Raw genomic sequence first — 14,477 nt, 5'->3', positions numbered from 1 at the left:
TTTTAAATTTGGCTTTAAGACGTAGGAAAAAGCGGGTTCTCCGCTTTAAGATTCTCTGCTTTACGATTCCCGGCCGCTGGGGCAGCCGCGCCGAACCGCGCACTGCAGCCAACCGCCCCAGCCCAGCCGTTACAAGCCTGCCAACGGCCGCCACTGGGCGGCGCTGCTCCGCCCCGCGAAGCAGCGGGAGCGGGACTCGGGGCTGCGCGGCGGGGCGCGCTGGGCGGGGTGCCCGTTCTGCTGCCGCCAAGGTGCAGCACACCGTACCCGGCGGCCGTGCCTCGGATACCGAGCCCCCCCCCACCCCGGGCGGCCGGGACCGCCGTTTCTGACGGGGAGCAGCAGGCAGGGGCGGTGGGGCCGGGCAGGTGGCGGCTCCCGCCGCGCTGCCTTCGAGCGGAGCGGGCGGGAACCCCAGCGGGCAGGGCTTTCTTAGGCCTTTATCCTCTCAGAGGAAGAAACTGTTTACAACTTCTCAGGAAATCCCACCCTGGACCGCGAAGGAGGATGGATTGTCCGCACAGTGACAACGTTTCAAAAGCCAGGGAGAGAAGGGCGAGCGCCCCAGCCGCTCCCCTCGGAGCTCCCCAAGGCTCCGGCCCGTCCCGCAGCCCCTCGGCAAGTGGCTGCATGTGGAGCCGGCGGCTCAGCCCGCTGTGAGAGGCGGGCAAGGGGAGGGGAGAGAGGGAGGGACGGGTGCCCGGTGCCTGCAGGGGGGGGATGTCCGAGCTCCCCTGCCGCAGGCGGGCTGTGGCAGCCGCCCAGGGGCGCGTTGCCAGCCGAGGTAGCAGGTAGGGCGCCGGGCACCGGCTTCCCGGCGCTCCCACCCCCGCGCTCCCCTCCGCCGCCTCTTTCCATAGCCCGGGCAAAGGTTGGGGGCTGCTCTTCCCCTCAGTTAAATGAGCTATGCGCCAACACTGTCGCGACTCTTCTGAACGAGTTAAGCTTTTGCTACTTAAAATAGCCTTGCTTCTGCAAAGCGTAAGTAGAGCGACCCGGGGCCGCGCCGCTCGGCAGGCGGCCCTGGGATCCGCAGCCCGCGGAGGGGGCTCTGCCGGAGGGGACGTGGCCGCGGGCGGACGCGGGAGGCGGGGGCTTACCCGGGGGCTCTGCACCTCGGCGCTGGGCGCCAGGGAAGGGCAGGGCGAGGCAGAGCTCCGCGCATCCTGCTGAGGATTAGTAGGAAGGGTCCCACCGCTCCAAATACCTCTGTGAGGGACCCTGGTGTGAGTATCCTGTGTTCAGCCCCACGGAGGCAGCGGTGCTTGCAAATGGGACAGATAACTGAGCCTGGTGTGGCAGGGAGAAGTGCCCAAACCTCACAAAATACCTCAGAAAATGCAGTGGAGGGGGAAGTACCACATGTCATTCGTCTCTGGGATTGTTGTGGCCCTTGCCCATCCAAGTATGCATGTGTAAGGACATGTAATTTCTCCCTTACAGGTTACCACTAACATTTGAACATTCATGTGCATTTCAAGCCAGTTTCACACCGGGAGTAAAGTTAAATCCTAAATATATAGCTGAGCCAGAATTGCTTTCACCCTTGTAAGTGGTGCCACACAGAATGATGGAGTTGACAAGTGTAACCCAGGGTGGTTCTGGTGTTTTCTTGAGGAGAGCTATGAGTTATGAATGCTTTCTTCCAATAGTGGGGGAAATGGTTATGTAACCTCCATGCATTGACCAAGCTTTTACCTCACTCTGGTCACATCTTTGGTCTGAGAGTTACCAAGAACATGTCACTCATTTGTTTGCTTAGGACTCACAAGGGCTGTAAAGTATTTACGATGAATAAATATCCTTTGGAATTCTTTGGAAGATATTTATAGCTTGATTAGGCAAAAGTTTGCCTATGTTATAAGCAAGAAAAGTTTGGTTTTTTGTTGGTGTGGTGGTGGTTTTGTTTGTTGTTGTTTGTTTATTTCCCCGTAGGAAAAAAGAGTATCAGAAAAGTATTTGAGTTCATCACTGGATCGCTGAAGGAATCACATAAGCCTTAGATTTTATTAGGAATCCTGAGTGTGTGCTAAGTCTTTAAGACACTGGTGTAGATATGAAGAAGGAATTGAACTGAGTAGCCAGAGCTACTGGAGTTTCCCTTTAAGGGAAATTTAAAGGGAAAAGGGAATATCCCACTGGCACATTTTAGAATTAAACTAGAAAGAGATTTAAATAGTTCCCATAAGACAAAAATGTACTATAAGAAGTCTGAGCAGGGTTTATAGCACCATCTCCTTGTAGTTACTGTAAGTTGCCTGAAGTCCCCTCAGGCTGATACCTGTTGAGGTAACTGCTTCTCTGCAGTGAAAAGGGTGGGGGATCTTTGAATGCCAGAAGGGCTTGTCTTTCCTTTGTATCCCTGCAGCTGGGGGGCGGAACACTCCTTACTGTGCAGTTTTTAGATCTGTGTGGCTGATTGTATGTGGGCACCTGCCAGATCTGTCTCATTCATGCTTCACTCACTTGGGATGTAGAGACTGTTGCCCTCATGTTTGACTGCTATTCCGTAGTCCCCTGGTAGTTCCACACCCTTCACACCTTTCAGAGTTTTACTGGTAAGTCACTGTCTTTTAATTCCAATGTAGAGCTCTAAGATGGCATTTGAGTATTCTGGGGGAAGAAAGGGGTTACTTTTTGTTCCTGTTTTTCTCATGCAAGTAGCAAATCAGAGCAAAGGTTTGTTATGCCAGGGAACAGAGGATTTTAACAAGTGGAAGTGTAGCTCTCCTCCTGGGCTCAGCCCTGCACTCTTTGCACTTTTCCATTACTCAGGCCAAACTTTCACTCAGAGTTTGAACCAAGTCAAGAAGAAGTCAAGAGAAGTTTTGCCGTGGATTTAAGAAAAGGCTCCATAGCAGCAAAGTAAGTTTAAGGTAATAACAAGATCATCTAAGGGCTTAATTTTTAGCGAGTATTTAAAATACAATGAAGAAAATTATAGCTGTGTCAGAAAGGATGGCACTGTGAGCAAGAAGATATTTTTCAAGTCTTCTTTTAAACAAGTTTATAAAGCGAATTATGAAACTTCAACCATTGTGTTTCAGATATATGTATGTGGCCAAATACCATTAAGTTTCAATTGAAATTATAGGGGCTCAATCTGTCCCTCCACATCTGCCAGTTTGTATGGAATTACATGGTCATGCTGCAGATTTTGTGTGGGGTGACTACTTTTATTGGATTTAAATTGGCAGAGTTAAAAACCTGAGAGCAATGGAGATGCCTAATTGTTTAGTGTAAAAACAAAGGGAATATTGCAAGTTTTCTTTATTTAACAGCATTTTTTAGTCATTCTGGTTTATAAAATGTGGCTAATTTGGAAGATAAAAACCTAAATCCCAAGGTCCTAGACTGTGACAAGGAATGAAAGAAAATGTGGACTGCATTTAAGAAATCTTATTCAGACAGGGACATGTTAGGTTTCTAAACAATTGCCGAAGGACATTTTTTAGATATACCAGTCTAATAAAATCATAAATATACCAGGTGTCATAATCAGTTAATATATGTAACATAGCTGTGTAGTTATTTATCTGTGTGTCTGTGTTCATATGTGTATATAAATACATATATACATGTCTGAGTAACATGAGAAATAAAACTATTGTATATTTCTATGAAAATATTAAAATTAAAATATTGTATTTCACACACTTGATACATGGTGATGAACCTCTTCGGTGATGTCATCTGGAACAGAAATAATAACTAGCAAGTTTATAGATGCCAGATGAGAATGATTTATTCTCTGTAGAGGGATATGTATGACATCACAGCTTTAAAAATTTATTCTCTGTCTCGTTCTCTTTGTCACACGCACACACCACCCACAAAGTGTATTTGTGCATGTACTAATCCTAATAATGGCACAACATTGATTCTTAAACAACGCTATGCCAGTTTTTATGAACTGCCCATTTTTCAATATTTGTTTCAGAGGAATTAAGTGACACAAACAATATATGACTCTCAGTTCTTAGAAAATGATCTGAAGTTTCATGAAGTCCTTGCTTTCATACTGTTGAATTAGATTTCTTTCTGAGACATTCTCTGCTATTTGCTAGTGGATATTTGTGCATCAATGTCATGAAATACAGATAAAGATGTTTCATTTCTTAATTTGCATTTTTTCCAAGCACAGAAAGAAAAAATGGCTTCCTTCACAATCCATATGTGAGATTAGGGCTTAACAATTGCCTAGCTCTCTGTTTCAGTAGTGCTGGAAATGGTACTGTGCAGCTGAAGTTCATGTAACACTACAAAAGCAAGCTCGGAATTGTTCTCAGCTAAAATACTGAGTTGTGCCTGTTCAAATTTAGATTTAGGTATTTTATTGTTGAACTTAATCATGACAACTTAAATATGCTGTGAGCTCTGTGAGCCCTCTGGTTGATGTGAATTTTGGATGAGTTACATTGGCGTAAGAAGTATTGACATTGAAGAAAAATTTGGGACCTGGATTTCTGAGAAACCTTCAACCAGTGGAGATACAGATCTTTGCATTGCCCTTGGGAATTATGTCCTTCCCATATTTATGTATTATGGGTAATACACATTTGTAGTTGAAGGCAATGTTTGCTGCAGTTCATACTAAAATGAACACTGACATTTTCACCTCTGTACAGTTAAGATGTGGTGAAGCATCTGTTCCCTGCTTAATTTTTCTTTGTATACAGGAAGAACTTTCAGACTCAGATAAACATAAATAAATCTTTTCATTAATGTAAGGATTAGGATAGCTTTTTAAAGTGTATCTTTCGAGGATTGTATCATGTCATGTCTTTGGTGTCCTGCATTATCTCAGCCTGGGCATTGCTGGCCTGTAGTAAAAAGAAAAAAAACATCTTCAATGACACTAGTCAATGGAGAATGACTGAGCATAAATTAGACGGTATTATTTGTAATATTTCCTTTACTTTTTAGATTTTGCTTTGGTTTGTTTTTTTCTTCTTCCACTAATCAGTAGATGATTCTTCAGAAAAGCAAAAAAATCCTACTTTCATTGTAGTCAACATTGCCTGTTGATCTCAGTAAGAAATACACTACGGTGTGCCTGTAGATGAAAAAAAAAATGCTGTAATACCATATTACAGTACAGGGGTTATAATTTTTCATGAGAGCAGATCGACTTAATTTTTTTAAACAATAGAAGGTAGCATCTGTCTTCTTGAAGAACAGTGTGTGGTCTCTTATGCTGTTGGAAGCAAGGGTAATGGCAGCTGTGCTGAAAATGGACCATAATTAATGTGTTGAAGAAGATTTAATATGCTAACTTTTACTGATTAATACATTTTCTATTACAAATATTAGTAACAAAAAACAGACCGTGACTCTGACTACTTATTATCTGAGCTGCCTATTTCGCTTGATCTGGATAGAAAACAAAGAGTGTGACAGAGAGAACTCAACTGAGAGACAAAGAATAGTGCAGAAGTTAGCAGACATGAAATACTGGATTTAGCGTTATGCTAAACTTCTTTAATCCATCAAATATCACATTATTCATTCTGCTGTTCCTACATGACAATCTTGACTACTCAAAATGAGAACATTCCCAAACATCAGTTTAATTCTATCCAAAGATGGAACTAAACCAAGTATATCCTCAAATGCTTTTGAGTAAAAAAGATAAAAAATAACTTCATTATTGCCTGAAAAATTAATACTTCTCAAGGTTAAAATTACTTCACCATCCAAAATATGTAAATCTCATAGAATTAAGATTGAGGATTAAATTTTTAAATCATATAAACATATTAAATTAGGATTATAAAAATAAAGTATTCTTAAAAAAATATCGTTTTGGGTTACTATTTTAAGAGGGGAAAAATACAATCCTTAAAAAAAAAATCAGAATATATTTCAAGAAAATGATTAAAAATTTTTTAGGATCGGGGTCATCACTACACAAAGTCAGTGTTTCATTGTTAATATTGTCATTTGCAGTTTATCATGCTATCCTGGAAAAACGATTCAGTTATATTAAAGGGAAAGTGGTTTTGAAAAATATCAAAGATCTGGGCTATTTAGGGGTAATTATTGTTGAATTAACTTTGTGGGGATAAAAAGTGAATCAGTATTCTAGGATTTACAAAAGTGCAAAATACTTGTGTGTGTGTTGTTGCTTTTTGTGTGAGAGCATGTTAATCAGCAGCTACAGGTATTTCATTGCCTCATAGTAAAATCAAGCTATAAAAAAACCTACCCGAAATCACTTTGATTTCTTTAATTACCTTAACTAAAAGCATGAAAGAAGTTCAGTATGGACTTTGGAAATGCTTCCTCTGGAAAAACAGTTAGCATCATTGTTGGAAATCACAGTAGATATTGTACCAAGAACAGTATATTTTCTCAGTGTAATTTCCTACCTGTAATGATGAACACCTTCTCATATCGGGAACTGTGAGACATAGAGGTATTTGGACAAAAAGTATAAAAATAGAAAGACTAAAGTGCAATTCAGTTATAAAATATTCTGAGATTTTTAAATGAGAGGATAATTGGTCTTTTCTGATAGTGTTTTTGTAATGCGGATTGTTATATCTGAATGATAATTGTGATCTAAGTATTTCTGAAAGTATCAAAGTTATCTGAAAGTAAAGTTTTGTATTTTGTTTCAGCTGGAGGTTGACATATAAAGTATAGAAGTGCGTTCATTAGAAGAATGAAATGTACTTCTTACATATATTCCAATAGTCTTACGTATCTTCCAATTAGGAGCAGGCCAAGGATAACAGAAGTGACATCAGCATGTAATAGCTTGTTTCTCAACTGAACTTTAAGCCTTTCCAAATCAAAAGCTGTGTCACTACCTAGAACTGGACATGGGAAGCCCATCATTTGTGGATTGGTGGAAACTACTGAGCATATGTACTAGTTGCTTACCATAGAAATAAAGTCATAGGATATAATTTTATTTTTCCAATATAATCTCTGTGCACCGTTGCTGAAGTGCCTTTGAGTGTTTTGGGTTTTTTTTTTAAAAATAAGGTTGCAGTACATGTGGCTCAGTAACAGCAGCTGGCAGGACCATAGGGGAAACGGCATAGAAACATCTCAGAATTTCTATTTCCTCCCAATATTTCAAGTTATTAAAATAATTGTTTCCTTTTAGAAATAAACCCACTCCAACATGAATAGGCTTTGAGAACTTACTTGTTCTTGATGTACATATTCTAAAATTAAAACTGAAAATTCTGTAGGTTTAAAGTAATTATTTTTATGTGTTTGTACAGTATGAAAATAGCAGAGACCTGGGACATTACTAACCTCCTGAATGCTGGAGTAAATAAGTCCTGATAACAATAAAATTATTAGAGTTAGGCAAACTTTTTAGTACACACTGATACAAGTGCAGTCACATTAATAGCAGGAATATTCTGTTGAATTGAACTGATTTCCATCTGTTCTTTTCTAAAAATAGGCAAGAACAGTTAGAGGCATCTCGGGTGGGGGAAACAGAGAAATCAATGGTTTTAAAAGATTTAAATCTTGTAGGCCTTCTGGTTATGAATCTTTCTTGGTTGTCATTGTGTATAGACACAAACCTGTATCAGCTAGGTGAAAGCACTAACCATCCCACTTCTGTGCTCACCAAACTCCCTGGCCGCACTGTCACAGGGTTAGGGAATTCTTCACATAGGTGTGCAATTTTCTGCAATGGGAAGTGCACTCAAGAAGTGTTATTTGTTGAGAATCAGTCTGTTCTGCCCTGGCATTGTGTAATGATAAGATTTTTAAACATTGCTCTAATTGCTCTAATGTTCTTATTGTAGGTTAGAAATCTGAAACAATGGGTGACTGGAGCTTTCTGGGGAGACTGTTAGAGAATGCGCAGGAGCACTCCACGGTTATTGGCAAGGTTTGGCTGACAGTACTGTTTATCTTCAGGATACTGGTGCTGGGGGCAGCTGCTGAGGAGGTCTGGGGAGACGAGCAGTCAGACTTTACCTGCAATACTCAGCAACCTGGTTGCGAAAATGTTTGCTATGACAAAGCCTTCCCCATTTCTCACATCCGATTCTGGGTGCTGCAGATCATTTTTGTCTCTACTCCAACTCTCATCTACCTGGGCCATGTGCTGCATATTGTACGCATGGAGGAAAAGAGGAAAGAGAAAGAAGAACTGAAGAAGAAAGGAAATGTCAAAGACAGCAACTACCCAGGAGCAGGAGCATCTGGCAGTGGTGGTGGAGGAGGCAGCAATAACATCAAGGATCCTATTGGCAAAAAGGGGAAGGAGAAGCTGCCAATCCGTGATGAACGTGGTAGAATCCGTATGGGGGGTGCCCTGCTCCGCACATACGTCTTCAACATAATTTTCAAGACACTACTTGAGGTGGGCTTCATTGTGGGCCAGTACTTCTTATATGGCTTTGAGCTAAAGCCAGTCTACCAGTGCAGCCGTGCACCTTGCCCACACACTGTGGACTGCTTCATCTCAAGGCCCACTGAGAAGACCATCTTCATCATCTTCATGTTGGTGGTGGCCTCTGTCTCTCTGCTGCTGAACATGCTTGAGATATATCACTTGGGGTGGAAGAAGCTTAAGCAGGGCATGACAAGCCGCTACAGCCTTGAGATGCCCGTTCCAACAATGACACCAGTCATGGTAACAGGGGAGTCCAAACCTGTTGCCTTGCCACCACCGGCACCACCCATGGTGGTCACAACAGCTGCACCCCCCCCTGTTCTGCCTGATACCCGCACTGTTACACCACTGCTGGCCCCGGTGACCATGGCACCATACTATGCTGCAGCTGCTCCAAGACCACGGCCCCCCTCCAACACGACCTCCATGACCAGCTACCCTGTTTCTCCACCAGTTCCTGAGGAGAGGCACCGTGCTGTGACTCCCACACCCATCTCCACTCCTGTCACCATTCCGACCCCCATCGCCACGCCCACGCCAGCTGTCATCAACTACTTCAACAGCAACAGCCATGCCCTGGCAGCCGAGCAGAACTGGGTCAACATGGCAGCTGAGCAGCAGGGGAAGGCGCCCTCCAGCTCGGACGGCTCCTCTACCCCCAGCAGTGTCCGGCATCCCCTTCCTGAGCAGCAAGAGCCACTGGAGCAGCTACTCCCGCCACCGGCTGCACCACCCATTGCTGTGGCCAACAGCCGCAGCAGCACCAGCCTGAGTGGGGCAAGTGGCAGTAAGTGGGGTGTGGAGGGTGAGGAGGAGCTGTTGGGGGAACAGCCCATCTCAGCTGCCTGCACCACTGTGGAGATGCATGAGCCGCCACTGCTCGTAGACACACGGCGCTTGAGCAGGGCCAGTAAGTCGAGCAGCTGCAGAGCCAGGTCAGACGACCTGGCCGTGTAGCGCGGTCGCCTCTGCTCAGAGGAGCAGGTGATGGAAGGCAGAGCGGGCAGGGGAGCTGCCCAGGGAGGCCGGGCCTGGCGTGGGTGGGAAGGCCTGGGTTTCAAACTTTGACGCTTGCTGTTTTCGCACTCTGTGAGTTGTAGTGGGGAAAAATATCAACATTTTCTAATAGGTCAGGGGTGGCCAAAGCGCAGCCCGTGGGCCAGGGGACCAAATCCGCTTTCCTTCATGTCCATGGCAGATCTCCCAAGGGCAGCCACAGGGGAGGCCTGCACAGGTTACAGGTGGTGATGGTAGCTGGTCATGTGCCCTGAGACTGACTTCCATCGGAGAAAAATGCTAATATCCCTATTGCCCCTGTGCCTGGCCATCATCTCCCTGTTGCCCTTGCCTTTACTTCCACCCTGTTTCACATAAGCTCTACATGAGCGGACGCGATGACTTATTTTCTTCCTCTTAAATCTTACGTGGCGCTATGGCAAACATCAGGGTGGCATATTGCCTCTTGGCACCTGTCATCTCTGCGGACCAACTTGCCATATTAAAGGTGACTAAGTCTCTTCCATATAACATGACTCAATGAAGCCTGTGTGCTCATGGCAAATCGCCAGTGTGGTCCTCGGCCGGGCGAAGTTTAGGTGACCCCTGTAATAGATTTTTGAGCTTCATCTTTCTATATTTTTTTTTTTACTCTTGGCCTGTTAGGAAGTGTTTGGTTTGACCTTCTATTCAGTGTTTGCCAATCATGATCACACCATGTTTTTAAGCCCACAAATATGTTTGAGCATGTTTGATTATAATTTTAGATGACTTCTGAAATTGCTTAGAGAAGGACAAGAATTTAAAACACACCTCAGAAATTATTACACATTTCTCTTCAGAAGGCAAGGATTATTATTTCAATACATTGTGGCCCCATATGTTGCCCGTGGACAAACAATAGGATAAAGTACAACTCTGCATTTTAGACTATTAGATATCAGCTTAAGTTTGTTGGAAAAATGCTTTTTAGAAGTAAACTTGAGTGCATATTTTTAAGTATTTGAACATTTTGAGAATAATTTTGATCTGTAGGTTTAAAGTTATGTGACTCTCTACTTAATCTTTTTAGTTTGATCTTTGATCTTACAAGAAAATGTAAGGGGAAAGAAAATTACTAATGGTAAAATTCCCCAAGGAACATTATTTCTTCTGATCTTCTACATTTTCCTTGAACAACAATCTGTAGTGTCTTACAGGTCAGTGAAAACAGATTTAGACAGTATTTTGTTGCAGAAAGGTGGCCAAAATATTGGGGCAACATGCTGGGCTGAAGGGTCTGTTCTGATCCCACTGAAATCACTTGCAGAATTTCCGTTCAATTTAACAAGGAGCAAGATTTGGGGACGGATCTTGCAGGTCTTATTCAAGCAAAACTAACATTCACATGGAGTTTTGGGAGCCAGAAGGAATGCAGATTTGGGGCCTTAGAGATATTAAAATCCTGCTTTTGAAACCTGTGCGTTTCCCTTAAAAATGGGTGGAGGAAATTACTGGATAATTTTGATTAAGGTGCAGCTTTCCTTACAACTCTCTTTGTCCTTCATTCCTTTGTAACAAGTACTCTCACAGACATTAGTCAGAATTTTGAATGCCTAGTAAAGCTTGGGAGAGTGTGGGTACAAAGGGAATGCAGGATTAGGCCCAACTTCCGTTCTAAGCAAAAGCCAAAAGAACTGAAGCTCGGAGTCAGTCCTGTTGCTGCTGTGAATTGAAAGTACTGTAGTTGGAGAAGAGCAGCCGAACACACTGGGATAGCCCTTTGCATCCTCAAAGTATTTGGCCTGACAGTGCAGTCCTTACTCAGGCAAAGCAGGATCACTGTGTAGCAAGTAGTTACAATTGTGAGTTACCTCTGCTGTTAAATGTTTTCCTGAGTGTGTTTATTTTATTCAACAGTTAAAATATATTCCCATCACTCAAGATGAAACACTTATTTTTAGTGCTTTCTGAGCAGACACAGAAGAGTTTCTCATAATCAGAAGCACTGTTCTATAACCCTTGGGCATGTTGTCTCATGACTTCCTTGACCTGCTTTTGCTGAACCAGGGCAGGAGGAGTCTTTCTGCTGCTACTGGTCTTGGGGCAGATGCTGCATTAGAAGTCAATGGACAGTGGTAAAATAAAGGTATTTTCTATTAGGTGTTTAGCTTCAGGCACGCTCTTGTGAATTTTCTCTGTTATAAGCCATAAAACCCCTTTCTGCAAAAAAATTAAAAGCTAAATTCTGCTTTCTGTTGTATCCATGCAACTATGTTGTATTTCAACTAAAGTTGATAAAGTTGCCTAGATGTAGACAAAGGCAGAGTTTAACACTCAAAATTTTTAGATTTATAGTAGCAGTTTTGTAAGTTTTGCTAAGTGCCAAGTAATTATATTGCTGAAATAATCCAATAGGCATCTCTGTATTTTAGTACATCAAAATTCATGGGCTAAATTTTCTTTTATGCTTCTGAAGAATGAAATCAAAGTCTTTCTGGAGTGTATTTATATAAACCAGACCACCTGGATTATGTGCTTTTTTTATAGCAATGCCTGAGAGCAAAACTGACTTGTTTGATGGAGGCCTGAATCTTGCAGCCCTTACTTTAGTACAACCCTCACAGAGTGTGTCCTGCAGGATTGCAATAATGTTGTATATAAAAAATATCAGAGATAGGTTTAGCTTGGGATCAACTGATATCTGGTCTGCCCTTTTCAAGTTAATGTGCAGAGAGTTCAGGTGCTTTTGTGGAATATATGGTATTTTCAGGCAGAGTAAGTACTGGAAAGCTATAAAAGATCATTTTTCCTGTTAGGTGAAGCTTAAGCGGAGGAATGTAATTCTACTGCAATCCCTAAGAGAAATTTGACAGAGCAACCTTCACATCCAAGCAGTACTGGTCTGAGAAAGCAAAGCTACAACTCCCAAGTTGTGCTTTTAAGATGAACTTAGGTTGCATCACATAACTGTACAGTGTCAAGGCTCTTGGTTACCTACCATTTCATTTGGAGTCCAGTAATTATTTCTTCATTTAAGCCCAGGTAACTGTTTCGGCAGAACTCCCCCTTAGTGCTTGCAACTGCTTTTAGTTGCCACATCACAGCTGGAATCAGATTTGTTGAAAAAAAAATATTGGTGTGGCTGATTCTGAGTACTTCAGTCTTTACTCATGGATGATCACTGAATTCACCATGTTAGGCGTAAAGCATAACTATGCACACTTCCATAGTTGTAGAAAATATGTGCAAACACCAACTCACTTGTACAACAGTCTGTTGGCAAAAATAATCTGCTAATTTCTGAGTTGATTACTGTTACACATCAGCTAATTCCAAAGAGGGAACTGGTAGCAAGTGATAATTTGATTTAGCGTGGTCATACAGCTGTTCAAGCTACAATCCTGAAAGATCTTAGACACACAGCTAACATGAAGCCAGTTACTGCAAAAGTGGAAGTCGGAAAAGAATCATGCCTGATATTAAGCAAACTGAAAAAAGACCTTGAAACACTCAGTTTCGCTCTCGGAGTAGGATGATTGTGGGAAAATAGTTCTCTCTCTTATTTGAAGTCTAAAAGAATGCTAAAGTAAACTATGGAAAAGAAGGGGAGAAAACTGGAACAAGATACTCTCTGAACAAGTTATCAGGTGTATGATGTGCTACTCTTTTTTCAATAAGTCTGCTCACTGGTATTAGTTGACCCTGTTTGGAGCACAGGGGGTTGGGACAGATAAATGCCTTCCAGAGGTCCCTTCCAACTGCAATGATTGTATGAAACATATTTTCCAAAACACTAATGTGGCCTTAAATTTTGACAAATGAAGACAACCTCCTGGAACCCTCCCTTTATTAAAGTGGAATATTTTATCTATGAAAATCAATTTCTTGTTTTTCCATAGACAAAAAAAAGTACTCCTTGAATTTGTTGGTCTGTGCTGGCATTGAAAATCATTGCTTCTTGAAAATAGGTAGCATCCACTGAAAAAGCAGATGTGCTCTTTTCTGGTAATTTGGAAGCCCGTTGTGTGAGAAGTGGTTCCAGGGATTGATTTGACTCAGTATATTCATGAAGGTGCTTAGAGCTAATTAAATGTCTGACATTTTGCAGCTCTTGAGATTATTTTCTGGTATGAGTACATAAGTGTAGGATCAGTAAAATAATTAAGACAAGCTTTGAAAATCAGATCAGTACTTAGGTCCTTTTTTGGTTAGACATGGATCCACTTCCTTGGCTCCTACGAACTGTTGTATCCCACTGAGTTTACGTGGGTGACAAGAGTCTGCTGATGCTGAGCATTGAGCCCCCAGATCTTTGTGTTTACTACAGACACTAACACTGTGGATTTGAACAGGCTGGGTTTGTTCCTTTTTTTTTTTTTGTTCTTTTTTTGTTGTTGTTGTTGTTCTTTTTTTTTTTTTCTTAATTTCAAATGGTTTTGTTTAGTTTACTTTGATTTTTCTTGTGAAAAGTGTGCTCTTCTAATTTTGATTTTCTGAAGTTTACATTCAGTTTTTGATTTCAGATTGCACATTTGGATGAAATAAACTGTTTTCTAAGTTTACATTTGTATAAGAAGTAAAAGAATGACTCTGCCGATTTGTTAAACCTAAGAGAGAAATGTCTTACTAGAACACACAAACTCTTCAGGCATAAGGCAGTACCATTAAAGATGATTTAACCTGACCACTCATCTACAGTACCAGTTTTCTCTGTGTATTTAAAGTATGGGAGCTGGATATATAGGGAGCACGCTATGGAAGGAGATACTTTCCATCATGAACTCAATTATTACAAAATAAACTAAGGTTCATTATTATTGATATGCTTTCTTGTGTGTTTAGAGGTTCAATGACAAAAACTAGCTGTGACATATGTTATCAGCTAAATTTACAGCCTGGTTTAAAATTCCAAACAAAATACTTGTGGAGAAACACTGCACTGTTGCACTGTAGAAGATTTTACAAAAGATAAATGTTTTGCTTTCTAGCCAAAAATATGGTTCTGAGCCTGCAAATACAATTTCACACAAGTTATTTTTACTCTTGCAAATGACCATTAAAGGTAATGGGACAATTTGCATAAGCAAAAAAAAAAACAATGTGAAAAAGAAGTTGTAGATTTGTA

At 41.7% G+C, this 14,477-nt stretch overlaps 1 protein-coding gene across 2 annotated transcripts; it reads left to right on the top strand.

Annotated features, from left to right (window-relative positions):
* The first annotated feature begins 1,153 nt into the window (after positions 1-1,153).
* GJA3 (gap junction protein alpha 3) lies at positions 1,154-13,719 on the top strand. 2 transcript variants are annotated; one of them, XM_065849107.2, is made up of 2 exons: positions 1,154-2,865; positions 7,779-13,719. In XM_065849107.2, exon 2 carries the CDS (start codon positions 7,796-7,798, stop codon positions 9,329-9,331), a length of 1,536 nt encoding a protein of 511 aa, XP_065705179.1. In that variant the 5' UTR covers positions 1,154-2,865; positions 7,779-7,795; the 3' UTR covers positions 9,332-13,719. The 2 variants fall into 2 exon arrangements, with proteins under 2 accessions (XP_065705179.1, XP_071660173.1); XM_071804072.1 differs by having other exon boundaries at positions 1,154-2,876.
* Positions 13,720-14,477: the final 758 nt, after the last annotated feature.

Source organism: Patagioenas fasciata, chromosome 1, assembly GCF_037038585.1.
Source record: "Patagioenas fasciata isolate bPatFas1 chromosome 1, bPatFas1.hap1, whole genome shotgun sequence".
NCBI lineage: Eukaryota > Metazoa > Chordata > Aves > Columbiformes > Columbidae > Patagioenas > Patagioenas fasciata.
This window is presented reverse-complemented; position numbering and strand designations above follow the sequence as displayed.